The sequence below is a fragment of the Carassius carassius genome, chromosome 13, assembly GCF_963082965.1.
Source record: "Carassius carassius chromosome 13, fCarCar2.1, whole genome shotgun sequence".
Taxonomy (NCBI): domain Eukaryota; kingdom Metazoa; phylum Chordata; class Actinopteri; order Cypriniformes; family Cyprinidae; genus Carassius; species Carassius carassius.
In genome coordinates, this window is record NC_081767.1 from 34091675 (window position 1) to 34119596 (window position 27922).

Sequence of the window (27922 nt, forward strand, 5' to 3'; positions counted from 1 at the left end):
TCATTATTGCAGGTCTCATGCATTGCATTGACACAAATTTTTCTTGACACATTACACAAGCATAATAACATCACCGATAAACACGCTTGATCATAATTAGCTGGCACATTTAATCATCATGAGCTCATGCATATTCAGCCATGAATACATTTATAGTGTGAGAAAAAAGAGAGAGACTTTTACAACTGTTGCTGACTTCAAAGTTACACTTTATCAGATCACATGACGTCTTGCACTCTGGACCGCAGATAAAAGCCTTCACTGCACATGCATCTGCATGCAATCTGGAGGTCAGAGCGAACATGGCAACCTGCTGGGGAATCTGTGGAGCTGGAAACATCAGCCATGACTTCTGTGTGGCTCTGAAGACACTTTCTCATGAGGAACACCAGGTACAGGCCTGCTAAACATCTGCTTTTAGAATCGGATTCAATCGTAAACTTTATATTTTCTGTCTGTGTGTCAGATAGTTGCAGTTGCAGCAAGAAGCTTAGACCGTGCAAAGAAGTTTGCAAAGACTCATGGGATCCCGACTGCATTTGGCAGCTACCAGGAGCTGGTGAAGAATCCAGATATCGGTGAGTAAACCGACAGAGCTGGACAGAATTAAAGGGACAGTCGCTGAGAATGATTGACTGACCTTCACGAGTGTGTCCGGTCAGATGTGGTGTACATCGGGGTTCTCCACACACATCATCTGCCGGTGGGTCTGCTGTTCCTGAACGCTGGGAAGAACGTGCTCTGTGAGAAACCCTTGGCCATGAACCACAGAGAGGTCATGCATCTCATCTCAGCCGCCAGAGAGAACAACGTCTTCCTCATGGAGGTAGAAGAAACACCTGATCTGCTAATGAAGACAGCACAAACACTCTTGGGATTCTCTGTGCAATACATTTATATTTATATAATGTGTCCAAACACATTTTGAGATCCCTGTATAATGCATAATCACAAATAAAAAAAATAAGTCAGTATTAGAATGAATTATGAATTTCCATATTTGTTTACATCATCATTGATTCACATGTGCATTATGAATTAATCTATAAGATTCGTTCTGTGCAATATGTGATGCATCATCATCAGATCCAGTAGACCTGAATCTCATCAAAACATGTCCTGGTTATATTATTTATATTAACATATTTATACTGTATAACAGAACTGAATCTCTCTCTGTTAATTCAATATGTGCTTTATTGGGATGACAATTGTTACAGTGTATTGCCAAAGCATAGTGTTTACACTGAATTTACATATATATATATACAACAAAAAACATGCATGTATATACATTTAAAAAGTAGAACAAAAAACATTTAAAAATTCTACGAGCAATTTATAATTCAATGTGGTGTTTGTGTGTTGTGGTGTGTAAAGTTTGTTTGTAAAGTACTTTTGTTTTTCTGTTGTTTCTTTCCAGTAAGTCAGATAACTTTCTTTCTGTGCTTTTATAATTTTGTTGGGCTGAATTGTGTGGATGGATATTTCAGAGTATTTTAGTCGTGTTAGTTTGCTTCTGCAGCTTCAGGATCATCTGAATCTGGGGACTCTTTCCAGGGTTCACTTTTTGATTTTTAAGGGCTTTAAATGGTAAGAGTTGGGGTCACTCATTTTTAGGTGTTTCCAAAATTTGATGGCTGGTTTCTCAATGTGCATGCCCGGCTGCCATCGGATTTTTGTCCCTTTTTTTTTTTTTTAGGAGAGGACCCCACACTTCACTGTCATATAATGCAATAGGTTCAATGACTGATTGGAATAATTTGAGCCAGATTCGAATTGGTGTTTCAATTTTCTCTTTCAGTTCATTCACAACCAAATTTAGTTTACTAGTTGCACCCCTCTTTGGCTCGAGGTATGTGTAGTTTGATGCATTTTCAGTTTTGCTCATACCAAGGGTGAAGTTGTGTCTCTTTCCCTGAACTCTGGGTCTTTTCTGGAATGTTAGAACTTTAGTTTTGTTGGGATTAATGGTCAGGGCCCAGTTGCTGTAGAGCCTCTTCTGTTGGAGACCACAGAACCAGATCATCTTTCTCTGTCTGTCTGTCTCAGGCGGTCTGGTCCAGGTGTTTCCCCGTGTATGCTGAGGTCGGCAGGCTGCTCTCAGAAAACACCGTCGGGGAGGTGAAGATGGTGAAGGTGTGTTTCGGTCTTCCTCTTCTGCACCGCGAGCGCACCACACAGAAGGAGCAGGGCGGAGGAGCGCTGATCAACATCGGCATCTACTGCCTGCAGTTCGCTCTGATGGTGTTCAAGAGAGAAAGACCAGAATCCATCCACGCCACGGGAGTCCTGCTGCCCTCAGGTACAGAACAACACCACACTATTTACATCCATACTCTTGTGCTTTGTCCAAAGTGCAGCTGAAGGTTTTATTTGAGAAGGTTCTTATCCTGTAAAGGGCTTTTTTTTTCTTTTTTTTTTTAATAGAGAAGGTTCTCACAACCTTCTGGTAATGTTAAAAACAGAAAGTTTATTCCGTGTTATCTGGTCTTTAATAATGTTCTCAAAACATTAACACAAAAATCATATTTGTGTCCCTGGAGCACAAAACCAATCTTAAAGGTATAGTTCACCCAAAAATTAAAATTCTGCTTTATGTTGAACCTATAAGAAGATTTTGAAGATTGCTGGTAATTGCCAACTGTTTGGGAAATTTGTAGCAATATCCAAAAATACATTGTATTTAAAAGATTTATCTTTTAAAGATCATGCTCCATGAAGATATTTTGTAGACTTCTTACCATAAATGCATCAAAGATTAATTTTTGATTACTAATATGCATTGCTAAGATCTTCATTTGGAAAACTTTTAAAGATGATTTTCTCAATATTTCGATTTTTTTTATTTTCCACCATCAGATTCAAGATTTTCAAATACTGCAGTGGCCAACTTTATTCAGCCTTCAGATGATGTATCAATCTCCATTTTGAAAAATCAACACTTAAGACATTTCTGAAACATTTTTAACTTTAATGTAATTCTCGCTTACTTGTTTCAGAATGTTTTTAAGAAAAAAAAATGCTTTTTAAAACTTATAAAAACCTTTATTGACTTAAAAGGTCCTAAATCGGAGCAGAGAGTCTTAAAGTCACTGGATTGGATGTTTCACACATTGCAATTCCTCTGCAGTTTTGATTTGCTGGCACAAGTATCTAAAAGAGGTCATATAATGTGAAGTTTTCCTTTAATTGTTCCTTTTCTCTTTGGAGTGTTATGAGCTCTTTGTGCATGAAGTTCTGTAAAGTTGCAAAGACTAAAGTCTCAAATCCAAAGATATATTCTTTATCAAAGCCCCCCTAAAACGCCTCTTTTAAACACGCCCCACATCTCTACATCACTGTGGAAATATTTGCATAATGCCACCCAAATGTTCACGCAAAAAAAGAAGGCGTGGTTTAGTGTTGAAGCAGTCATGTCAGGGAGATGTGTGTGTATCTAGATGAGAGAAAAAGCACTTAGTTTGTTCTTCTGAAAGTAGATGCATTCAGGAATCTTTAAGATTACAGTACATACAACGCATTTTATGGACGAATGTTTCATGAACCTAGGAGAGGAGGTCATCCTGACTTTACTACAACAATCTGCCGCTTCTGAATCAGCTACTGCAAGTATGTTTTGTTATTAGTTTAAGTATTTGCTATTGAATGTTCAAATATGGAGTTTTGCTTGTGTGTGTGTGTGTGTGTGTGTGTGAGAGAGAGAGAGGGTCACACAGTATAGTCAGTTGTCTTAATCGTCCGTGGCTTGTGTTCTGCAAACACATACGAGCTTCATCACTGTCTGTCACGCGATTCTGTTCCTCTTTCAGCTTGAGCTGATGGTCAAATAAAAGACATTATTAACTGTCTTTACATTTATTTTGAAAGATGAAGCTCGTGATTATGGAAAGGGGTGTTACATTTCTGACCGTACTTGCGGTGTTCGGCCAATCACAATGCACCGGGTCATTTGGCCAATCAGAGCAGACTGTGCTTGTCAGAAGGAGGGGCTTTGTTTGAGAGAGGCGGGGCATAGAGGACCAACAATAATGAACCGTATTCGAAAAATAATGTTTTTTTTGAACATTAAAGCACGTCAACATATTCTGTTACACCAAACACACAAAATAATGATCTTTAAAAAAACATCATATGACCCCTTTAAATCAAGATGCATTTGGAGATGCAAAATGAATATATTAAGAGAAGTTGAACAAAATGTTGAATATCAAATTAACAAATATCCGTCATTGGGAAATGAGAACTTGTTTTCTCTTTGAATTAAACTCATTGACAGATATTTGATCTTGTTTTATTCATAAACTCACGTTGACTTATTTTGCTTCTTAAGTAAATGCATCTTGATTTAAACTCATTTTTAAGTGCTTATTCAAAGTATTCAAGCTAATTTTTTTTATTTTAATGAATCAAACTTTAAAGCATTGCTAATGCAAAACATTTATGTTTAGAGACCATATTGACATGTTGTGTTCCCTTCTATTTATTCCTTACATTTTATTTAATTTGTGCTTTAATAAAAAAAAAAAAGGTTTAAACCCACAGAACGCCTGCATATATCTCAAAGGTAAAGTTAGCAGATGCTCTCAGTGCATGTGTCTGTGAGCTCTCTTCTTCATCTGTCAGGAGTGGACGAGTCTCTGGTGGTGGTCCTGAAGTTCTCGGGGAACAGGATGGCCATATGCACTTGCACCGTTGCTTGTGATCTTCCAAACGACGCCAGCATCTGCGGAAGCAAAGGAATCATCAGAGTGAGAGCAGAACATGCCGCATTACTTCCACAGTTCTTCAGTTTGATTCTGTTCTTGTTTATGTGTTTCTAATGCAAACAACTTGTGCATTTAAATATATTTTTGCCACTTAGTAAAGCTGTTATAAAACAGACATGTAGACCTGTGTTTCCTTTTCAAACAGGGAGACCTATCAATGTAAAATAAGTATATAATATGATTAATATATGTATATAAGTATACAAACATACAGGGCACAACGTAACTGTTATTTTAATATCGTTGAGTTTAATATATATATATATATATATTTCATTTATATTTTCTGCTTTAATTTTAGTTGAAGTTTTGAATTTAATTAATTTTTATTTCAGTTTAGTTATGTCATCAAGATAAATACAGTAAAAACTCCACTTGGGACTCTATATATATATATATATTATATATATATATATATAATGATAAACTAAAATATTTAAATCATTTCAGTAAAAAACAGTTATTCACCTCATCATACAAATTAATAGCATTTTTATTAAATAAAAATAAACCCATTTTAAGAAGGTCATGAAATAATTTCTAATCACTGAGGATCTCTCTGTCCGTCTTTTGTTTATTTCTAAGGGTGCAGTAAACACAGTTCATGAGCTAATAATGTAAATTGCATTGCTGAAAATTAACCATTTAGAGATGCACTGAGGTTAAATAAATATAAAGTGATCTCCTCCAAAAATAATTTTTGCACTTTTTTTTTCTCTCTATCTATCTATATCCACTAGTAACTAAGTTCTAGTCTCTTTGCACTAGGTGGCACATCCCATGCACTGCCCAACCTCTCTGGAGGTGAAGGGGAAGGAGACGGCGTTTCCTCTTCCTGACCCCGGCCTGCCTCTGAACTTCACCAACAGCACAGGACTGAGATATGAAGCGGAGGAAGTCCGGCGCTGTCTGCTGAAAGGTGACGCTCTGTTAAAGCTGCTGTTAGCTCATCACATGAAGGGCCTTCTGATGAACGGAGCATGAGCAGATGATGTTGATCTGTCTGACAGGACTGAAGGAAAGCGTCAAGATGTCTCTCGCAGACTCAGAGCTGCTCATCGAGGTCATGGATGAGGCCCGGAGGCAGGTGGGCGTGGTTTACCAGCAAGACAGCCAATGACTGGCCTCCATTCCTTGATTGACCTGATTGGATGGTTCTACTCGAGATAAAGAATTAATCATGCTTGAAAATGTATGTAATAAAAGCTACACAAACACAGCGGATCTGTGATGCTCACTTATAAATTAAGAAAGTGAGTGGACTTTTCTTTAAAATGTTGTAAAAATGCAAAGCACCTTGACTTGACCTTGCATTTACATTTATGGCAGATGCATTCAAGGTACAGATGATTTTTCATTTAACAGCCAGTACCTTTTAGTTTTACATCACAGCAATGAAGCATGATGTTCTTCTCAGCAGTGTTGCATGATACTTTTTACTACTGTGTAGTCTCACTTTCACATACTACAAAAACCAGTAGTGGGCAGTAGAGAGGATATTCTGCACAGTTTGTCTGCTGGTTCTTACACACACACACACACACACACACAGTGAGAGACAGACGCCATGATGGTGATCAGATGGGGAATCTGCAGCGCTGGGAAAATCAGTCATGACTTCACAGTGGCACTGAAGACTCTTCCAGCAGAAAACCACCAGGTAAAGAGCCGAAACACCTTTGCTGACATGAGAAAAGCGCTCGCGAGAGACCTCAGGACACTTTACACACACGTTTGCACTGAATGAGCGTGATAACAGAGTTCCTACTGATGGTGTAGACCACAGACACACACCTGACACGCACCGAGTCTCATGCATAAGACACTATAACACGCATTTCACAAACTTTCTCTGATCTGCTGAATGTAAGCAAGTTTTGCAGCTGAATCAGGAAGTTTTACAGTGCAGCGGGGAAACAGCGACACCACCGTCCCCTCTGGCCAACATCGGTACTGCACTGTGCTTGCATTAAAAAAAAGACAAAAACGCATTGTTACAGACACACACACACACACACACACACACACAGAGCTGTTCAGGGGTTTGGGATCAATAAGATACTTAATGTTTTTTTTTAAAGAAGTCTCTTCTGCTCATCATGGTTGCATTTACTGTTGAAAAACAGTAATGTTGTGAAATATTGCCATTTAAAATACTGGTTTTCTGTTTTAATCATTGTAATATACTGATTTAATAGCAATATTGTTTTGCTGTATCATATATATATTAGGGCTGCACGATATTGGGAAAAAATGACATTGCGATAATTTATTTTTCTGCGATATTGCGATATGAAATCTAATCTAATTTTTTCTTACAAACAAAAATGGGGTGAGCACACTTCCATTCTCATTTTAAATTATTTAAACATCAGAGTATTATTTAAATTAGATTAAATTATTTGTTAGTAACTTTAGGATATGGTTTGAATAGTTAACATATTAACTCACATGAACGTACCCCGAGCAATACTTTTGTTACTATATTTATTAATCTTTGTTTATCTTAGTTTATAAAAACACAGCTGTTCATTGTTTGGTAATGTTACTTCACAGTGCATTAACTATGTTAACAAATACTGTACAACTTTTGATTTCAACAATGAAGGCTATAGTCTAAATGTTGAAATTAACAATGTTGTACAAGTGCAGTTTAGTAATAGTAAATGTTAAATAATGTAGTTAAATAGTTGAACAAATAGAACATTATTGTAAAGTGTTACAGATTTTTTTTATACACCAATTCAGACGTCTTAAAATATTAAGCAGCAAAACTAATAAAAAATCAGCATCTTAGAATGATTTCTGAAGATCATGTGACAATGAAGACTGGAGAAATGATGCTGAAAATACAGCGGAGCATCACAGAAATACATTACACTTTAACACAGATTCACACAGAAAACCAGTATTTAAATTGCAATAATATTTTAAAATTTGTACATTTTTTTTCTGTATTTTTGGTCAAATAAAAGCAGCCTTGATGAGCAAAAGAGACCTCTTTAAAAATCATTATAGATCTCAATGACTTTTAAACAGCAGTGTATAATATAGCATTTAGTTGTGCAAAAGAATAAACCGATCTACATCTGGTATTATGAGTTTTTTCAGTAATATAAAGTGATATTTTGACAGGTTGTGGCAGTGGCGGCGCGTGATCTGAAGCATGCGCAGGAGTTTGCTCAGAAACACAGCATCCCGCGCGCATACGGCTGCTACGAAGATCTGGCCAAAGACCCAGAGATCGGTGAGACTTCATCTTCATCTTCATCTTCATCTCGTCTGATAATTACACAACAGGCTCTCAGTACTGCAGACTTCTCTAACAACCTGCTGGATTAGCTAACAGTAATGAGGGCCAGTCGAAATGAATAAAAAAGTGAATTCTGACTCTTTTCTCACAATTCTGAGTTTTTTCTCGCAATTGAAAAAAAAAATCACGATTATCGTTTTTTTTTTGTTTTTTTTGCATGGCATAAAAAAATAAAAAATCCGAGACACAAACTGAGAATTCTGAGAAAAAATCTATAAACAAATAAATTCCAGATGTAGTCATAATCCTGACTTTTTTTCCCCTAAGGAAAAAATTTGGAATTTTCCAAACAAAAGTCAAATTTGTCCGAAAAGTCATAGTAACTCCAATTTTAGTTATACTTTTTTTTTTTAATCTGATTAAATCTTGATATATTTTCCCAGAGCTTTATCAGAGTCTCACTAGTTTTATATCTTCTGTATATTTTCTTTTCTTTACATACGTTTTCATATCCTACAGGAATGTTTTATTCTGTTGCTTATCCTGTTGGAGGTTATGACTCGTAACTCTTTGTTTTATGGAATCCTGGGAGAAAACGATGGAAGTCTGGAAAGATGGTTGCAACTTTGTATCTGTGTTTCTTGGAGTTCTGTTCTCGCAGTTAATTCTGAGCTTGACCTGTTTCCGCTGGGAGTGTCCTCCTGCAGAGAACGAGGAGCACGCTGAAGATGTGCTGCTGTGTTTCAGATGTGGTGTACGTGGGCACCATACACCCTCATCATCTGTCGCTGGGTGTTCTCTTCATGAACGCTCAGAAGAACGTTCTGTGTGAGAAACCTCTGGCCATGAACCTGAGGGAGGTCCAGGAGCTGATCGCCTCGGCCCAGAACAACCACGTCTTCCTCATGGAGGTCATGCATGACTCTATTCCAAACACAAACCTTCTGGAACATTAGAAATCAATTTAACACAACCTTGTTGAATATAAGAATTCATTTCTTCTGAAAAAAAGAAAGGGGAAAAAACAAATAAATGTACAGCACAGACTTTTAATCACGAGTGTTTAATGTGAGAATATGAGTTTTTAATAACTGACGGAGATAGGGAGAACATGCATCAATAATAGACTTTTATTTATCGAGAATGCATTGAATTGATCATAAGTGACATTTATAAAGTTACAAAGGATTTCTATTTCAAATAAATGCTGTTCTTTCTGTTCATCTGAAAGATACAATGCATTACAGTTTCCGCAAAAATACTGTGCAGCACAACCGTTTTCAACATTGATAATAATCAGAAATGTTTCTTGAGCAGTAAATCATCATATTATTCTGATTTCTGAAGATCATGTGACACTGAAGACTGATGCTGGAAATACAGCGGAGCATTGCAGAAATAAATTACATGTTAACAGATATTCACACAGAAAACTGTGATTTTAAATCATAATAATATTTCAGATTTTTACTGTATTTTTAAACAAAAAAGATGATGTAGATGATGTGTGTGTCCTGTCCTCCGCAGGCCGTCTGGACGCGGTTCTTCCCCGTCTCGATGGAGATCGGCCGGCTGCTGTCGCAGGGCGAGGTGGGCGAGGTGAAGCTGGTGAGAGCAGATTTCGGCGTTCCTCTCACACATGTGCCCCGCGCCGTGCAGAAGGAGCTGGGAGGAGGAGCGCTGCTCGACATCGGCATCTACTGCCTGCAGTTTGTGCTCATGGTGTTCAACGGAGAAAGACCAGAGAGCATTCAAGCCACCGGACTCTGTCTGGACACTGGTGCACACAGTCTAGACTAATAATAATATTAGCATCAATAAATAATAGTAATAAGAAGAAGAAAAATATTTGTTTAAATCTATAATAACATTTCAATAATAATATTTATAATTATTATTATTTAAAATCTGTGTAGCATCATATTTTACTTAAATCAATAATAATACATTTTAAAATCTGTTATAACATTTCAATAATAATAATAATAAAAAAATGTTTAAACCTGTGTAGCATCATATTTTAACTTTATTAATGATAATAATAATACATTTTAAAATTTGTAATAACCTTTCAATAATAATTCATAATAATAATTTATATCTATATATATATATATTAAATCTGTGTAACATCATATTTTAATTATATTTATATTAATAATAATAATAATACATTTTTAAATCTAATAGCATTTCAATAATAACATTAATAATAATTATATATATTTTTAAACCTTTGTAGCAGCATATATTTTAATTATATTAATAATAATAATAATAATACATTTTAAAATCTGTAATAACATTTCAATAATAATATTCATAATAATGATATATTTTTAAATCTGTAGCATCATATTAAATTATATGTATATTTATATTAATAATAATATTTTTTTTAATGCGTAATAACAATAAAAATAATAATATTAATAATCTTTGTAATCTGTGTACTAGCATCATATTTTACTGATATTAATAAATAATAATAATAATAGTAATACGTTTTTAAATGTGTAATAACATTTCAATAATAATATTAATAATTACTATTTTTTTTTATCCGTGTAGCATAATATTTTAATTATATTAATAATAATAATATATAATAATAAAATAATAATACATTTTTAAATCTGTAATAACATAATAAAATTATCTTTATTATTAATATTGGGCTTTTATTAATATTATACGTTTTTTTATTTGTAAAATACCTGTAATACAGCTCGATGTGTTTCATAGGTCAGAATAACAATATTTAAGGCATTAAAAAAAAGCAAAAATATCACAAATAATTATTTAAAACTAAAAATAACAATAAAAAATGAATACACTGACTAAAGACAGTTAAAAACCATTAATTTTAACATTTTTGTTTGATGTTATGTAATAATTTTAATTTCATAGCTGGTCTGATTTATCATCAGTGTGAATCAGCTCATGTACGTTTGGTTGATTTCTTTGAAATCAGAAACGAAGAGGTGTTTATTTCCCAGTTTTTGATTGGCAGGTGTGGATGAAGCGATGGTCGTCACGCTGAAGTTCTCTGGGCAGCGATTGGCCGTCTGTACCTGCACAATCAGCGCCGAGCTTCCAAACGAAGCCGAAATCGTCGGGACGAAAGGCACCATCAAGGTCTGATGAATCTCTCTGATGTCAGTGTGTTGTGTTTATTAGACAGAGTTAAAGCACTAAGAACTGCAGTGAAGACTTGAACTCATGTCATGTAAATATTTGATCATATATTACTGGAACTGCTGACTAACACAGCTTACTAAGTGAAATTATTGCCGTGCTGCTGAAAGTAAATCACAGACACCCAAACAACTCATGATGGTCATTCAGATTATTCACTTTTACAATCGTGCATTTGGCAGATGCTTTTATTCAGCGTGGCTTTGACTTGATCTGATGCACACATCACTTTAATAAAAATAATAATAGATTTTTCGAATTTGAATTTGCAACTTTTGTGCATAAAATGTGCCTTAATGTGCCTCACTGGTCAGAATGACACATTTGTTAAAATTATGTATATATATTTGACAAAGAAAATTATATGAAAAAATGATTAGAATAATTTAATACAATGACTAGAGAGACTAAATACAATAACTTGAATTTAATGTTAGAATTTGTTATTTAATATATAATAATTTAAATATTAATTTTAACAAATGACTTTCTAAAAAAAAAGATGTTTTTAAATGCATCAGTAAATTAGTCGTATAGATTGAGTGTATCTGTGTATATATAATAGTACAAGTTTTTATTTATTTATTTTTTTGTACATAAAATGAATCCCAGTGTGCTTCACAGGCCAGAATAACAACATTTAAAGTGTTTACAACATTTGTAAAAAAAAAAGATGGAAAGTTAAATAAATAAAATATAATTGAATACAATTAATCGAATACAATTATTGGAAAAAATTATAATTTTTTTTGCAATGATTGAAATCCAAATAAATGCAAAGTTATATGATATGTCATATTTTAAATAAGAATTTTAAAAACTAACTTGAAACAATTATGTCTTTAAGTGCATTATTAAATTAGCCATTCAGATTGATTGATGCATCAATAATAGTATTAATAATATATATATATATATTTCTTTTTTCTTTTTGTATAGACATAAAATGCATCTCGGTGTCCTTTGCAGGTCACAATATTAAAATTTAATGGATTAAAAAAAATTAAGCATTTATTAGGGAAATGGATGTGGACAAAATAATAAAATAATGCAATGCAATGCATGCAATTTTAATAAGCAAATATATTCAATTTAAATATTTTAATTCAAGAATATTTAATTATTTAAATGCTTATTTTAAAAACGATATGCTTCCCAAATGTTTGGAGCTTGTCTTATCAGATTTTCTATAACCACAGAAACCTTTGTGTTGCGAGCTCCGGCCGTCTCTTATCAGTCAAGCTGCAGATGTTGCACTCTCAGGAGAAGCTGCTGGTGAATGTTTGGGCTGTTTTTGCTGCTCAGGTCCCGGCTCACATGTGGTGCCCGACGTCTCTGCTGGTGAACGGTGTGGAGACGCAGTATCCGGTGCCAGAGCCGACTCTGCCACTCAACTTCATCAACAGCACTGGCATGTGTTACGAGGCCGAGGAGGTCCGCCGCTGTTTACTCGCAGGTACAGAGCTACACATCTCATCACTGGAGTCTGAAAAACACACTGTTAGGAGAAGCAGGTCGTGACTGGAGAGATTGCATTGTGTCTGCTGAGTGAAGTCGCATTTTGGGCTGCTGATTCCAAAACTAGAGTCTGTTAACACTCTGATGCATTAGATTTGCATGCATTTTTGCTTTTATGAACATGTGCATGCTGAAGGAGTCTTGTATACCCCTTTATTCAGCAGAAAAACACCACAAACATGATTCCTGTCTTTAGCCAGAATACATGTGTTCATTCAGTTCTCAGTCAATTTTTACATGCATGACATTATTTTATGCCTTTGTGTCCGATTTGCTCTTGTTTTACATCTTTTGCAGATTTGAATTTAAACTATATATATTGATTGATTGATACAAGCTGATACATGCGTATACATAATTTAAAATATTATTTTTTTTAATTGATATTTGTTAAAAAGTAACTTGCTTTTTATCGAACAAATCAGACCTTTTTTTTTCTTGCAGGTGGTATAAAAATAATCAAGAATTGAGAGATATAAAATATACATATATTCAGTTTTTTTGGAGCAATTTTTTGAGTCAATTCTGACATTACATCTCACTTTTTTTTTTTACCATGGAATAATAATAATATTTAATATAATAATTTTTTTATGCAATTTGTATAAATTAGTCCAAAAAAATATATAATATTGTGAGATATAAAATCAGACATAGATACAAAAAAGTATAAATAAATTCGGATTTCTTTGTGTAATTGTTTTTTGAGTTTAAATCTTACAGTTCTGGTTTTGCTTTGTTTTTTCACCATGGAATAAAAAATAAAATAATTTGCTACTTTTTATCCCACAATTATTTCTTGTTTTTCTCTCAATTGCAAATTTATATCTCACCATTTAAAATTTTATATCATGCAATTTTAACTTTATACCTTGTAACTCGGAGCAGGTCTGAAGCAGAGTTCGCGCATGTCTCACGCAGACTCTGCGCTGCTGGCTGAGATCATGGATGAAGCCCGGAGGCAGGTGGGCGTGGTCTACAGCCAGGACAGCCAATGAGCTCACACCATCATCAGTCATGGGTTCTGCTGCTCTTACATTTGCTCATGTGCATTGGTTCAACCTCAGAATAAAGCAGTGTTTTATTCTGCTGGCATCAAGTGTGTCCTTGTTTTCATTCATCTCATCTGCATACAGTAGTTTTTAATTCAGTCTGATGATATTTTCTAATATTGTTGCAGTTTGTGATGACATTAATACAACGGTGTTGAGTTCACTCGCCTGAAACACACCTCACAAGTGCATCAATGCAAATAATGTCCCGTTTGATTTCATGCATCATGTTAAAGAAATGCACTATTGCGGGAAGTTACAGCATTTTTAAGTTTTATCTGAAAATTGGCATTAAAATCATTTAAAATGTGTACTTGGGTTTTAATAATCAATTTTTTTAAATAAAAATAGTAATTTAATAAATGTGCTAGCTGTTATGTAGAATAAAATCATAAATTTTTTAATAAGCTTTAATAAGCTTCAATTTCATGTCTTTTTTTAATTGTTATTTATTGTATAACAGCCAAAGTACATGACTTACAATAACTTTAATTTACAAAAACACCATGGGGTGACATATCCACACACACCTGATGCTTTTAAATCTTTGACAGTCATTTTTCTTCTTTAGCTTTTGAATACATTTTTCATGTTTTATACTTTTGTTAGTTATAGAAGGGTATATTATGTTGCGACTAAATGTGTATTACAAAACTATTGTTTTTAAATGTGCTCTATAAAAAAAACAAGTGGAGCTGATTTTTCTTTCTTTTTAAACCAAGAAACCATATAATCAGTAAGTGACACTGGAAAATATATAAGTATATAAAAGCACAGGAGTCGGTCCAGGTGCTCATCTGCTTTATTAATTCAGTCTTGAATAATACAACACTTCAGAATGACACTATAGTTTACTCTTACAGTTTTAAGTACATCTTGCACCCTAGCGACACAAAGCAGGTAGATCTGAACACACACACACACACACACACACTCAGGAGCAGCAGAGACAGACGAGTACGTCGTGAGGGGAAGAACAGGAGAGATGGATGCTGGGAATGTGACAAGGCTGCTCAATCAATATTCATCTCTCAGAAACTCTGTCATTCTCTTACTCCACTAAAACCCGGACGCAGACATCCCAACGTTAACATTTCAAAAAATATATAGCACATTGGTCGCCTCGCCCCCAAATCACACGATCTCATGGACAAGTGCAACACAGAATGTAACATCATTAGGAGTGTGAACACAGAGACTAACAGACCACAAATAAAACAAAGTAGAGTTACAGTAAGTGTGAGCCCTTCGCCACAAGCTTGTTTCAGGAAGCTGCTGTTTGTTCAAGGACTGAGGTGTTCGCTCCGAGCATGCACACACACAGCTCTGCTTACTCCAGTGGGAGATTAAGCTCGAGACTGGAAAGGAAATGAAAGTAGTGAGAACTAAACGTCTAAGTGATGGTGGTCCAGAGGCGTGTGGGAGGAGTGACGATGATGATGATGATGATGGTCTGAAAGAGTCGGGAGGGGTGGGTATCCCAGCTTTACTGCACTGGGACGACGCGCATGGTGTTGGTGTAACCGGACCCTGGACGCCAGCCGGTCAGGACGATCACCACATCACCGGGCTTGAAGAACCCACGAGCTTTACCTGAGAGAGACACGAGGGTTAGAGATGGAGAACCGTGATCACAGGTGTGCTCGTGCATTCACACGGACAGCCCATGCTTATGCAGATTTATCCATTATTATTCATTAGTATTAAGTTACTGTATTTGCACTTAAAACAGCCAATTAAAATCCACTCCAGTGTAATGTAACCAGTTGTAGCTACGCTCACTGGTCCTCGTGAAAAGACACACAAAACATTTAACCTTAGACTTGAGTGTGAACACTACTGTGTGTTAATATATACTCTAATATCTAATATTCTGTTTGAGGTTATTTTACATATTCTTTGCATCAAAGCTGCTTTGTTTTTAAAAGCCTCTTGATGAATGTTTACTTTGCTTATGTACATGTAATCAGCTGGAAACACAAAAAGCATTGATAATAACTTACATTGGGCAACTAATTTCTATTTAGTATTTATTATATTTATTGTCTTCGCTAACTTGAATGGATAAAAACCACAACAGTTAATTGATCATTTTGTGTGCATTAAATACTAACATTAAGACTAATAAATTATTTAGGATTATTTTTCATTGCGAGTTGTTGTAGTTAACCAATGTCTACAAATAGAACCTTACTTTAACGAGTAACTAATATTTTATTGTAGACGAAATAAAAGAGTTTTCAGTTTGGTCCGACATTAAAGAAAGTCTCTTGGTGATCAAGAAATCTTTACCCTAAAGTCAAAGAGTCTCTCTGCAGACGGATTTCATAGACAATCGTGCTGTGCATGATGGGTAAAGGCTTAAAATGATTGATGATTCCATGGATATGGAATATTATTTTAGAACGTGAGGATATGCGATGTCCAGTTTCTCACTCCAACAGTTTAGCAAGTGCATAAAATAAGTGTGCTCCAGTTTTCCGCCGGTGTCTTACCAACATTCATGGCAAAATTGACCCTCAGGTCCACATCCTCGGCCCAAACATCGTTGGAGGGTTTGTTGTAGAGCACGGGGAAGATGCCGCGGTACAGATGAGCCTGTCGGGCCGTCTGCTCGTTACGGGTCACTGCGATGATTGGGGCACGCGGGCGGTAACGAGAGATCAGATGAGCAGACCTAGACATTCACACAACTGTATTAGAAGCTGCCAAGTTGTGATGCAGAGTGTTCTACATCCTTCTGAGGAGTCTCCTTATTCTGTAAAACTCAGAACGAACAGATAAGATGGTCAAGGAAAACCAGAACTGACCTACACCACAAACCCACCCACACTGACATATAGAGACAATCATGTGACCAAAACTCAAGTACTGACAGAACCCTAAAGCTATGATCTGTTCTGCTCCGTCCACACACACTCTCACTCATAGCCATGAAGGGGAAAAAGGGTCAAGGACAATTAATTTAATTATTCTTCTTGTGCTGCTTACTGAAACGGTGAAAAACTATGCATGATGTTCATAACCACTGTAGAGTGGAAGAAAAAAATAATAATCCAAAAACACAAACATTTCCATTTATTTACTTGTTTAGCAACAATGCATTACATTGATTAAAAGTGCCATTAAAGATTTCCATTTCAAATAAATGCTGTTCTTTTGAACTTTCTATAAACTTTGTCAATCCTGAAAAGTAAAATGTATCAGTTTCCACAAAAATATTGTGCAGCACTAGCACTTGAGCAGTAAAATCATCATATTAGAATGATTTCTCCCCTTCAGTGCCCCACACCTCAGACCCTTCCCCTCTTACCTGTCCCAGGTCTCTGGCCCCTCCCATCTTACCTGTCCCACACCTCAGGCCCCTCCCCTCTTACCTGTCCCAGGTCTCTGGCCCCTCCCCTCTTACCTGTCCCACACCTCAGGCCCCTCCCCTCTTACCTGTCCCAGGTCTCTGGCCCCTCCCATCTTACCTGTCCCACACCTCAGGCCCCTCCCCTCTTACCTGTCCCAGGTCTCTGGCCCCTCCCCTCTTACCTGTCCCACACCTCAGGCCCCTCCCCTCTTACCTGTCCCAGGTCTCTGGCCCCTCCCCTCTTACCTGTCCCAGGTCTCTGGCCCCTCCCCTCTTACCTGCCAGTCTTGCTGAGCACAATAATGGCGCTGGCACAGCACTTGAAGGAGGACTCGACGGCACCCACAGCTACAGCATCTGAAGGGTCTCGGGTCAGAAGGGTGGAGCGCCGCAGCTCCTCAAACAGCTGTCTGTGGAACATGGCTGCCTCTGCCTCGCGGGCGATCTGACAGCGCCACCCGGAGGAGGGAGGGGGAAGTGTTACACACAATCATACTGTCAATCACTCAGACAGAGAGAAACACAGAGAGACACGTGCACCAGTATGGTTTTCTTTAGACCTTGTTATTCCGGAATGCATTTCGATTTTAAATGATAAAAGGATGATTTTTTTATGACTACAGGTGCCTTTGGTCTCTCTCGTTTCTCTCTCTCTTCCAGTCCTCTCCTGTCCCTGCTCTTCCTACTCCCTGACTGTGACGGATCTGGTTTTCCACATCTTGTCCTGCCTACCTGCCGGACCCAGTGAGGACTATAAACGCAGAGGCCAGGATTTTAAAGGAGGCCTCCACAGCCCCGACGGCGATGGCCTCAGCGGGGTCGGTGGAGGGGGGCAAACAGCGCCGCAGGTCCTCAAACACCTGCCGGTGGAACATAGCCGCCTCTGCCTCGCGAGCGATCTGAAGCAGCCGTATCATCACGTGACACACAGCAGAGAAACGGAGAGGAAAGATACACACATCCATGAGACGAGAAGAGATCGAGTGGGAATCAAGAGTGAGAAGAGAGAGGTGGAGACAGAACAAACAAACAGAGGAAACAAAAGGAGGAAATTAGTGCAGGTGTTAGTTGAAGGGAAAAGATTAGTTGGAAAAACAAAACAAAATGAATATTAAAACACATCCAGACTCTATCAGTAAATCATTAATATCACAGCTAACCCACCATCATTAAAATCATGGGCATTATCTTAAACATGGTCATAAAACTGTGACTAGTAATGTGTAAGAGATTTGTGATGATATCAGGGTTAAAGAAACTCAAATCATGCAAAAGCATGAAGGAGTGAACAAAGAAGAAAGGCTGAGCACGTCACTAAGACATCAAGCATGCAGGTTTTCCCAAAGCTTCGAGCTCACTAGAAAATGTATGTTTGTTGAGCCAAGAGCTTTATTCTGCTGCTGAATATTTCCAAGTTCAGGAGTGTCTGGGCTAACTGAAACATGCTATCCTTGAGCACAACGCAGAGCACATGAATAGATTTAACTGGCAGACCATTTAAGAGACTGTGAGCTTCAGTGAAAGCTGTTGTCTGTAACTGACCCTGACACAACTCTGCCAGTGAATGCAAAACACATGCATATGAGAGAAAGAAAGTCATGAAGGATGCTGTGGCAATGAAGAAATATTACGAGTTAAACAAAACATTTAACATGGTCCTAAAAAAAAAAAGTATTTTTGTAAACTTGTATTTAACCCGCAATATTCCATTGGAAATTCCTTTAGTATTTTCTCTAAGATGAGTAAGTTATGAGTGAGAACATGAGGAATGTGTGAGTCAGGTACTAGAAGGTTTAGTGGTCTAACAGTGTTAGTGTGTGTCAGTAGGGGGCGCTCTCACCATGTGCTGGGTGCGTACAGCCTCCAGAGGATAGTCTCCCTTCGCCGTCTCTCCACTCAGCATGATGCAGTCGGCTCCGTCCAGAACGGCGTTAGCCACATCGCTGCCCTCGGCACGCGTCGGACGAGGCTTCTTGATCATGCTCTCCAACATCTACAAACACGCAAGATAGTTATTTTATAGATGCACAAGTTCTGGAAGAACGACCATAACAAGAAAATTGCTCCTTTACTTTCATCAGAGCAATTAAACTGTGAGATTAAGTCAATAGAAAAATGCATTATAGGCTTTTTTCTAGTTTAGATACATTTTCTGGAGAATGCATGTTAATATGTGGTTGTATCTCAATTTTGCTGACCTGTGTGGCACAGATGATTGGCTTTCCTGCTTTGTTGCAGCGACCAATCATCATCTTCTGGGCCAGAAACACCTTTTCTGTGGGGATTTCAATACCCAGGTCTCCTCGAGCGACCATGATGCCATCGCTGGCCTCCATGATCTCATCAAACCTGGAGATGCATTCGAATCCAAATCATTTTTAAATCACACATCTAATAGTGCATATTGAGTTTAGGGGTCGGGTGGTGTCATCGCTGACCTTCGCACACCCTCGTGGTTCTCCAGCTTGCTGATGATCTTGATGTTCTTGCCCTTCTCTCCCAGCACCTTACGCACCTCATGCACATCAGACGCCTTGCGGATGAAGGAGGCAAATACCATGTCGACTCCCATCTCCACGCCGAACTGCAGGTCCTGGATGTCCTTCTCTGACACGGCGGGCAGGTCGACTGCGGCACCCGGTAGATTGACACCCTTCTTACTTCCCAAAGTTCCTCCGTTCTCAATTTCACACACCAGATAGTCAGATCCTGAGAAAGAGTCAGATATTATTACCCATCTATATACCCATTAAAGCAAGCAGCAAAAAAAGGTAAAAGCATCAAACTGATTCATCGGAGGTGAATGCAGGTTTTGTGAGTGTAAATTTAATAACCAAGTAAAGAAAGTTTAATGAATAAATGCAAGGAGAAACAAAAGTGAGTTAAAACAAGAACAAATATCTGCCAACAGAATCATAAAGATTCTAAGTTAATTTACAAATTGTTCACCATTGACAGATATTTATTCTTATTTTGTAAACACTTCGTCTTCTTATCTTCATTTTGCATCTCAAGTAAATATATCCTTATTTAAGGATGTTTAAATGTTTCTACTCTTTGAAATGCATCCAACATTTAATTTCATAACTTTATGCTGCTGATTTAAGACATTTTTAAGGCCTTAATCCATGGTAGGGCAATTTAAGACCCGCAGAAACCAATTTATTTTATTACTGTGGAAAATCCATCACTCACCGATCTCCAGGACCTGGAGAGAAATTAGTCCATCATCAATATAGACCTTGCTGCCCACTTCAACCACCTTGGTGATGTTCTTGTAGTCCAGCCAGAGTGTTTGCTCATCGCAGTTCTCCATGAAAGCATCATCCATGGTCACTTTGATCTTATTTCCCTTCTTCAGCTCCACCTCCGCCGTGCCGCTCTGAAACAGACAGACAGATGCATATTTGCACTATGAAAACAAATTGCACCAGCAAACCTACTTGTCGTATCAATTTGGAATTCTTTGCATCTCTGTAGAACCAGAGTGCTGTGTCTCTATTAATCTCTAATAACAGAGTATTCAGTAGTATATACTGATCTTGCACCAGCGGATTAGTCTTTGTAATGAGTAAACTCACCCCTTTAATGAGTCCGGTTCGGATTTCTGGTCCCTTGGTGTCCAGAGCGATACCCACTGGTCTGTACTGGATGCTGCCCGGCTCGAAGCTGGCACAAGCTTCACGTACATTTTTTATAGTGTCACCATGATACTGAAAGAGATTAATAAAGACCATCATAAATGGAGATGTTTGTATAACAGCTGATGTTAAGTGCACTTAAATTTATCCTGAGAGTACAATTGTTACGTCATATTTATACATTCTGTGAACACGCTCAATCACACGCAGACGAGCAACGGTCAAGGTGTGTGTCTAGACTAGCAAAGCACAACACAAACACACACTTGTGCACAAATGAGTAGACACTTATGTGCGTGCGGTGTGTGATACGACGGGACATAGTCCATCTGTGAGAGTCTGATCTACTGACCGTGCACAGGAAGTCCATAATAAACCAGGTTAGACGAGTACCTTTGATGCATGACGTTAGTGCTGTTACTAATCTAGTCACTTTGGTTTCAGTAGCTCTACACTCAAGGTCATTCTGTTGGGAAACCCAGAGCCTTGTGTTTGTTTAAGAGTGTGAGATGTTTGTGAAACATGACAGAATCCGTTTAACCAATAGCCTTTGATCTGAGGAGTCACATCAGGGTCAGCTTTCAGGTACGAATTAATAGATGAGGGACAAAATGTCTTATAAATGGAGCGTGATTGTTAAAAGTGGACTTCCTGTCTTGGTGTTATCTAAACATGCTCACAAACATCACAAAAATTTCCAGTTTTATGGAATGATGATTGGCTCAGTGGATGATTTTGCCCTAAATTAACCTTTTTGCTTTTAACATGTCAGACTGCAAATGCATCGCATTTCTTCCACTTGAGCAAATACGAAGAATTAATTCTATTCATGACACAGTTCTGTCTATCATTAAGAAATCTGAGCCAAATTCTCCTGTATGAGCTATTAGTGTTCAGTAAACCCTCCACCCTTTATACTGTAGAAACACAATGAGCTCTTCACTGGGAGGGAACTGATAAAGCATTTATGATGTAGATTAAGTTACACTCTCTCTCGCTGGCTTTTGACCCTGACTGAATGCTTTAGCCATCCTTTCAGCCCACAAACCTGAGGCTGTGAGCTACAGAGATATTCAGATTGACAGTTTTAGCATCATTTCTGGTACACAGTGAAATACATCCATCAACTGCATAACTAATGCTGCACAGATGTGAGGATCAGAGAGAGAGAAGAGAGGAAGACAAGCACAGAAGTGTGTTAATAATGAAGTATGTACCTCGTGTGAGCCGTGAGAGAAGTTGAGACGAGCGATGTTCATGCCAGACTTGATCATCTCCTTCAGCATCTCCACAGAGCGAGAGGCCGGTCCTGTGATCACATGACACACAACGCACCATCACTTACTGCCACCTCTGAACGAAGACTATTTAACTTGATATGCGGTTTCTAAACACCCTGTGTCTGTTGCTACATGAAAACAATTCATTAAAGATTTAGAAGATGTTTGTTGGACTGTGACTACAGAAGCTAAAGCGTTAGATCTCTGCAGTTTGGAAGTGTGGCAATAACAGCTTGTGGAAGATTCAGTCGTTCCTGCTGTGTGTGTGTGTGTGTGTGTGTGTCCACTGACCAATGGTGCAGATGATGCCAGTGTTGCGTGCGATGGTGGGCTCAGAGTCGATGTCCAGCAGACACATGTGCTCCAGGAAGCTGTCGGCCATGGCAGCATTGAGCTGCTGTGTCTGGATGAAGGCAGATCCCATATCCTGAACTTTAGTGTGGGGCATCGTGGAAGAGACGGGTAATATCCTACAGAGAGACCAATGAAATAACATTCACATGATCAACTGACCAATCTAGAGTGTTTATGTATCTTAGAACGGACAAAGTGTAAACACAGCAGACTGTAGTCTGATTTAAACTCAACAGAATAAACAGAGACAGGATCTCTGTAGGGAGCCTGAAGCTATAAAAGTCAAACGCATTTTACTGAGAATTAAGAGTCACATAAATGTAGCTAAAGAGCAATCCTCACGCCAGCGCCTCTGAACATTTCTCTGTGTGTGTGTGTATGTGTGGTAAAGGTGTGGCAAAAAGGAATGTTTCCATTCCATGTTATGCAACAGACTCAAGCACTCAGAAATATGAAATTATTAACAATCGAATATAAAACCTTCTCTTAGGTCTAGGGCTGCACGTTTAATCGAATGTGATCGTCATGCACATTTTATTAGTAAAGCCGTAAATCATCATCACATGCTTTCAGATGAAGCAGCATTTACTTACTACACAGAGCCATAGTTCACTGACAATCTATGCATATTTTTTTTTTTTTACAATTTGCTGATGATTTTGTTGCGCGATTATAAAATCGAAGATATCATTAGCATGACAGCTGTTTGCGTAGCTTCTCTGTGAACTACGGCTCTGTGTAGTAAATGTTGCTCCATCTGAAAGCATGTGAAAACACCACATTTAATAACATTTTTACTGAAAACTCGACAAATCGCTGCTTTTGTCGAATCACCCTTTCGATTTATTGTGCAGCCCTACTTAGGTCTTTCTCAATAATCACCACAGGCCCATGGTCAAAGCAGACAGGAAGGGTAGAGCATGACCTTCACTTTAGCAACATAGGAGTGCTGCATTTGAGTGTTTTAGGCTTTAACTCACAGCTGGTATCCAGAGGGTTTCAGGTTTGTTGACGTGAAAGTTGTTTTCTGAACTCACACATGCACCAGTGTACTGCATCAGAGTCTATGTAGAGATGTAACGATGCACCCTGTGCCGTGAGAAAATCATATTGTGAATCGTATCACATCGTGAGTTGAGTGAATCGTTACATCCCTAAATATCAAGGCAATCAAACCCTCTTTGCACCTACAGTAGCTGAGACAAACTGAACATTCATTAGAGAAATCTCTCTATAGCTACAAGGCATGTTGAAGTTAATGCTGAGTGAAGATCAAACACATAATGATTCTTTAACACAACCTAAGAATGTGACCATACGCTCTGTCTTTATGTGCTCCGTGAAGTCAGACAGCACTAATCAAACACACACTTTGTGTGACTGAGCTGACCTGGATTTTGTATTTTAAGGCAGACGCTGCTAAAGCTCAATTTAAAACAGAGATTATCCACCTGACACAGCCTGAAGCGCAGGAAAGTCAATGTGAGGACGATATCCAGCCAATCACTGCTCTGTTGGCACATGCACATCAAACCCAGGATCATGTCAGACTGAATAGTGGATTATAGTTTCTAAATCAAACCAGATGCATTCAACAATGTGCAAAAAGTCAGCTATCTACTTTAAATATTCTTAAAGGAAAGTTAATCCAGTCACATGACCCCAGTTTGGCAGAATTATGGCTCTGGTGAGGATCTCTTAAAACCCTAATAAACCCCCACTGCACTGATGCCATGGTGGGCTGTCGTACGTGAGCATATGCACATCACAGGGAACACACACTCACACACTCTTCCTCACGTAGGCATGTGATGACTAAGACAGGCAGAGTGGAAAATCCAGGCCCTTGTGCAGTGAGCCACACACACTCATAGTGAAAGGAGGGGCTATTCAACTTCCTGATACTACAGGAAATGATGAAAACTGTGGTTTGTGTAATTAATGAGTTGATAATGCTGGCAAACACACCTGTTGTCAGTGCTGCTGGTATTATATATATATATATATATATATATATATATATATATATATATATATATAAATATAACAGGCAGCATTCGATGCTAAACAAGGACACTGAAGGTCAATATTAGTCAGGAATGTCTTGTTATTATAGGCTTGTTTTATAACCCTGCTTATTAAGAGCTCAGTGAACAGGAAGAATCCATACAGCATCACCCTGGACCAGTAACACCTAGAATCACAGTCAAGTCAATCTGTTTGTTCTGTCGGGACGTAAGCAAAACTGTTTGAAGTCTACTCGTTCCAACCGAGAATACCATCTCAATTCATATCCACATCACACCTTTACGCTTTAACAACTCACAGACTCTGGCACAAACATTTTTCGATTAATAAAAGATGAATCATTGTTTCTTTGGCCGTCTGAGATTGCAGTATGGAACGGTTAGGATGATTCTTTTTCAGTAGTATTACAGCACACCGTTTGTTGTTAGCATCTGATAGAGCGTTTGGACCCAGAAACGGTGGCTTGTGACGACAGCAGATTTTATCCATTTATTAACTTTACAGCCAATCACATTGATTTGATTTAGCTTCAACACATACCTACAATAACTGGTTTAGTAAGAGTATAACAAAGCCTAGTTCCTTCACTCATGAGGAACAGCGGCACTGAAGGCAGTACAGTACAGTTGACTGTAGATCACATTACAGTGCGGGGCAAAAATAGGAATGGCACGCCATGCCATAAGAAGCACTGGACTAACTGGGATCGTACCAGTATGAAACACGTCAGGCGTGGTGTGGAGGTCAGCAGGACTCATATCTACTGCAGTCTATGAAGAAAAGCTGGTGTTTTACTGCAGCAAAGAGCAACTGAGGTGAGTCTGTTCTCTTTATGATTCAGAACAATGACTAATAACTGTGCACTGGGATGTCCCTGGTGAGGGCTATGGAAAGCCCAGTTTGTGTCACTGCAGAGCTGTGGGTGTCTGTTTTACTGCTCTCTTCTACTGGTTTAGTGGAAGCTTTGACATTCTTACAGGAAACATCGACACACACTCACTGCAGAACTGAAAACAGCTTCAGAGTGTGACAGTTTGATGAAGCAGATGTTGAAACAGTGCCAACAGTGTTTATAATAAAGCTAATTTGCTGTGTGTTAATGCACACACGTCTTCAGGCTACGCAGGGCTGAGCACAAATCAGGATTCATGCATGTGCTCCATTTCAAGTTTTCACTTTGTTTGACATTCGAGAGTAAGAGCAATATTTATTAGTTAAGTCCTCTTCCAATCTGGTTCTTACATGAATTTAATACTGAAAATGTAGTTAAATATATAAATGCATTTTTCAATATTACGTGGCATTTCAAACATGATAATAATATAATTTCTGGCAATAGACCATATAGACCAATTTATGATTGTCGTTGTATGCATTATTTCATTTTAATAGTAGTCTTTTAAAATTTCAACGACCCCAATTGAAAATTAGAAACTGAATTGTGCCAAATTTGCACTGATGGCATTGATTGAAGCGCTCCTATTTAATGCTGCTTAGGATCGGCATAAATGCATTTACACAACAATTTCAACTGTATTATCCAAGATTGTTTCTCGAAAGGGTAGAACAAGTAACTAATTACAGTAGGCCTCACAATTCAGAGTTTCTCTCTCACAAGTCTGCCTTTTTTTCTTGCAAATCTCAGAAATGTGAGAGAAAAGGTTGCAACTACCTTTTTACTTCGTGGCAGAATCAAAAACAGAATTGTGAGATGTAAACTCAGGCATAATTTAGTCTGGCTGGATTTCGAGCTGCGTAAAGATGCCTTTGGAAATGTAAAAAGCTCTCCATTTCTTTCTGAATGACGCAGGCCAATGCAGTTTACACATAAATCATGAAGACTGAGAACCAGAGTTCAAAAATCTGACAACGCACAAGTGTCAAGGTATGTGATTGCAAGACAAACACAAAATTGTCCAGATCCTCCCTCGCACAAACATGATGCAGCGTCATAATTAGCGCCTTTCAATGAAGTGCGCGCGCCCACGCGGCGAGAGCGAGCTTCAGATGCCCGCGGGGGCGCGACTCTGAGTCAGTACCATTCATCACTGCACTTAATAAAGAATAATAACCAACTGTTGTATATAATAGACAACAAAAGACTATATAGATCAGTGGTAATAACTTAACGCAGTGCACTTCGTGATAATGCCGATTATCAAGGCATGCGGTCAAAGCCGACTTGAAGATCAAACATCATCATCATCATCTGCGTTCACGCAGGTGGTTCTGGTCGTGCTCGAGGGAGAATGAGGCGGACGCGCAGCGGGTCACGTCCCGCCTCTGCGTCACATTCTCCACCAGCGAGGCGCGCGCACGCAAGTAGGGCGAACCTCTAATTCGAATGAATTCAAAAAGAATGACGGTTTATTTTATTACTGTTAATGATCCAACGGTAGAATCACAAACGATGATAAACTTCAATAGACGGTTATTCAGCATAAAACAGTGAAATCTACACTTAAAGACCTTAAGTGATGTGGAAACGTTGCGAAAATAAACTTTTTGCTAAATTAAATACACAAATAGCACAAAAACGCTTAAAAATGATCAGCGTGTTGAGGAAATACTGAGGGAAAATGACCCGAACCTGCGCTATTTTATGACAGAAGCTGCTCTGACGAACGAAAATCTTTGCTAGAACTGTAACTAATAACGTTGCTAACGAAAAATATAACTGGGGTTGATTTTTGTTGTAAGTGTCGTAAGTTAACGGTACTCACCTGCGTTTGATGACGGTCGGCCGTTGACTGATGCGCTCCGGTCCGGCTCTTGAGCTCAAGGTGAACCGCCAAACCGACCGGGAACTACTTCCGTCTAAGCCACACGCGGATTGATATTTATGACGTCAAACTATAAAAACGTCACTATGGCGTTTTTTTAACCAGTATTTGATTATAACAACATATAGAAATATCTCTAAACTTTCTTGGCGGTTCGTCCCATGAAATAAAAGTCAAAGCTTTAAAAGTTTGATAAACAAAGCCGAGCTTCCTGATGGGGGATTATGTAACGCGAATGAGGGAAGTGGAATGATCCAGTCAGAGCGCTAGACCAAGAGATCACGTGACAGGAGGATGCTGCTGTGTCGCAGTTAAACTTCAAATGAATGACAAAGTTCTTGACTTGTTGATAATATAATATACATGTTTAAATAACGCACTGGACGTGATGCCCTTATAAATCTATTCAACTGTGTGTGTATGCATAGATAATACACTGCGAAATGCACGTACTTCCGCGTTAATACATCCTAATGGTAGAGGCGCACGTAGCATCAGCGTTCATCTTTTAACTCTTTAATGAGCACACATGGAAAAGATTTAATGTCGCATTCGCATATATAGAGTCCATTAGTGATGTAAGGACACTAAACAAACTTTCATCACGAAATTAACATTATTATATCACAAATGCCACTTACTATACGAGAACCATATGGTAGTACTATGCGCTTTCTGTACATATACCATG

At 38.1% G+C, this 27922-nt stretch overlaps 3 protein-coding genes across 4 annotated transcripts; 2 read left to right on the forward strand and 1 right to left on the reverse strand.

Moving 5' to 3' along the window:
* Window positions 1–174: 174 nt before the first annotated feature.
* LOC132156409 (trans-1,2-dihydrobenzene-1,2-diol dehydrogenase-like) lies at window positions 175–5920 on the forward strand. Its single transcript, XM_059565413.1, has 7 exons — window positions 175–392; window positions 467–578; window positions 663–826; window positions 2053–2305; window positions 4627–4751; window positions 5538–5688; window positions 5780–5920. Exons 1-7 carry the CDS (start codon window positions 303–305, stop codon window positions 5887–5889), a joined length of 1005 nt encoding a protein of 334 aa, XP_059421396.1. The 5' UTR covers window positions 175–302; the 3' UTR covers window positions 5890–5920.
* Window positions 5921–6121: 201 nt separating this feature from the next.
* On the forward strand, window positions 6122–13833 carry dhdh.2 (dihydrodiol dehydrogenase, tandem duplicate 2). Its single transcript, XM_059565412.1, has 7 exons — window positions 6122–6429; window positions 7905–8016; window positions 8770–8933; window positions 9550–9802; window positions 11036–11160; window positions 12526–12676; window positions 13627–13833. Exons 1-7 carry the CDS (start codon window positions 6337–6339, stop codon window positions 13734–13736), a joined length of 1008 nt encoding a protein of 335 aa, XP_059421395.1. The 5' UTR covers window positions 6122–6336; the 3' UTR covers window positions 13737–13833.
* Window positions 13834–15260: 1427 nt separating this feature from the next.
* LOC132156406 (pyruvate kinase PKM-like) lies at window positions 15261–27328 on the reverse strand. Of its 2 annotated transcripts, none has more exons than XM_059565411.1 (11): window positions 27172–27328; window positions 22358–22536; window positions 22004–22095; window positions 20727–20858; window positions 20341–20527; window positions 19584–19854; window positions 19344–19494; window positions 18986–19138; window positions 17424–17590; window positions 16286–16467; window positions 15261–15383 (listed from the first exon to the last, which is right to left on the reverse strand). In XM_059565411.1, the coding sequence occupies exons 2-11, from the start codon at window positions 22512–22514 to the stop codon at window positions 15277–15279; spliced, it is 1599 nt and encodes a 532-aa protein (XP_059421394.1). In that variant the 5' UTR covers window positions 22515–22536; window positions 27172–27328; the 3' UTR covers window positions 15261–15276. The 2 variants fall into 2 exon arrangements, with proteins under 2 accessions (XP_059421394.1, XP_059421393.1); XM_059565410.1 differs by lacking the exon at window positions 17424–17590 and adding an exon at window positions 17878–18044.
* Between the last annotated feature and the right edge of the window lie 594 nt (window positions 27329–27922).

Coding starts and splice junctions, on each gene's coding strand:
- LOC132156409 (XM_059565413.1), top strand. CDS start 303: ATGGCAACCTGCTGGGGAATCTGTGGAGCTGGAAACATCAGCCATGAC. Junction 827..2,052: donor ACAACGTCTTCCTCATGGAG/GTAGAAGAAACA, acceptor TGTCTGTCTCAG/GCGGTCTGGTCCAGGTGTTT. Junction 5,689..5,779: donor CCGGCGCTGTCTGCTGAAAG/GTGACGCTCTGT, acceptor TCTGTCTGACAG/GACTGAAGGAAAGCGTCAAG.
- LOC132156406 (XM_059565411.1), bottom strand. CDS start 22,514: ATGCCCCACACTAAAGTTCAGGATATGGGATCTGCCTTCATCCAGACA. Junction 17,591..18,985: donor CTGTACGCACCCAGCACATG/GTGAGAGCGCCC, acceptor TGGCGCTGTCAG/ATCGCCCGCGAGGCAGAGGC. Junction 15,384..16,285: donor CAATTTTGCCATGAATGTTG/GTAAGACACCGG, acceptor TGTCTCTCTCAG/GTAAAGCTCGTGGGTTCTTC.
- dhdh.2 (XM_059565412.1), top strand. CDS start 6,337: ATGATGGTGATCAGATGGGGAATCTGCAGCGCTGGGAAAATCAGTCAT. Junction 8,934..9,549: donor ACCACGTCTTCCTCATGGAG/GTCATGCATGAC, acceptor TGTCCTCCGCAG/GCCGTCTGGACGCGGTTCTT. Junction 12,677..13,626: donor CCGCCGCTGTTTACTCGCAG/GTACAGAGCTAC, acceptor AACTCGGAGCAG/GTCTGAAGCAGAGTTCGCGC.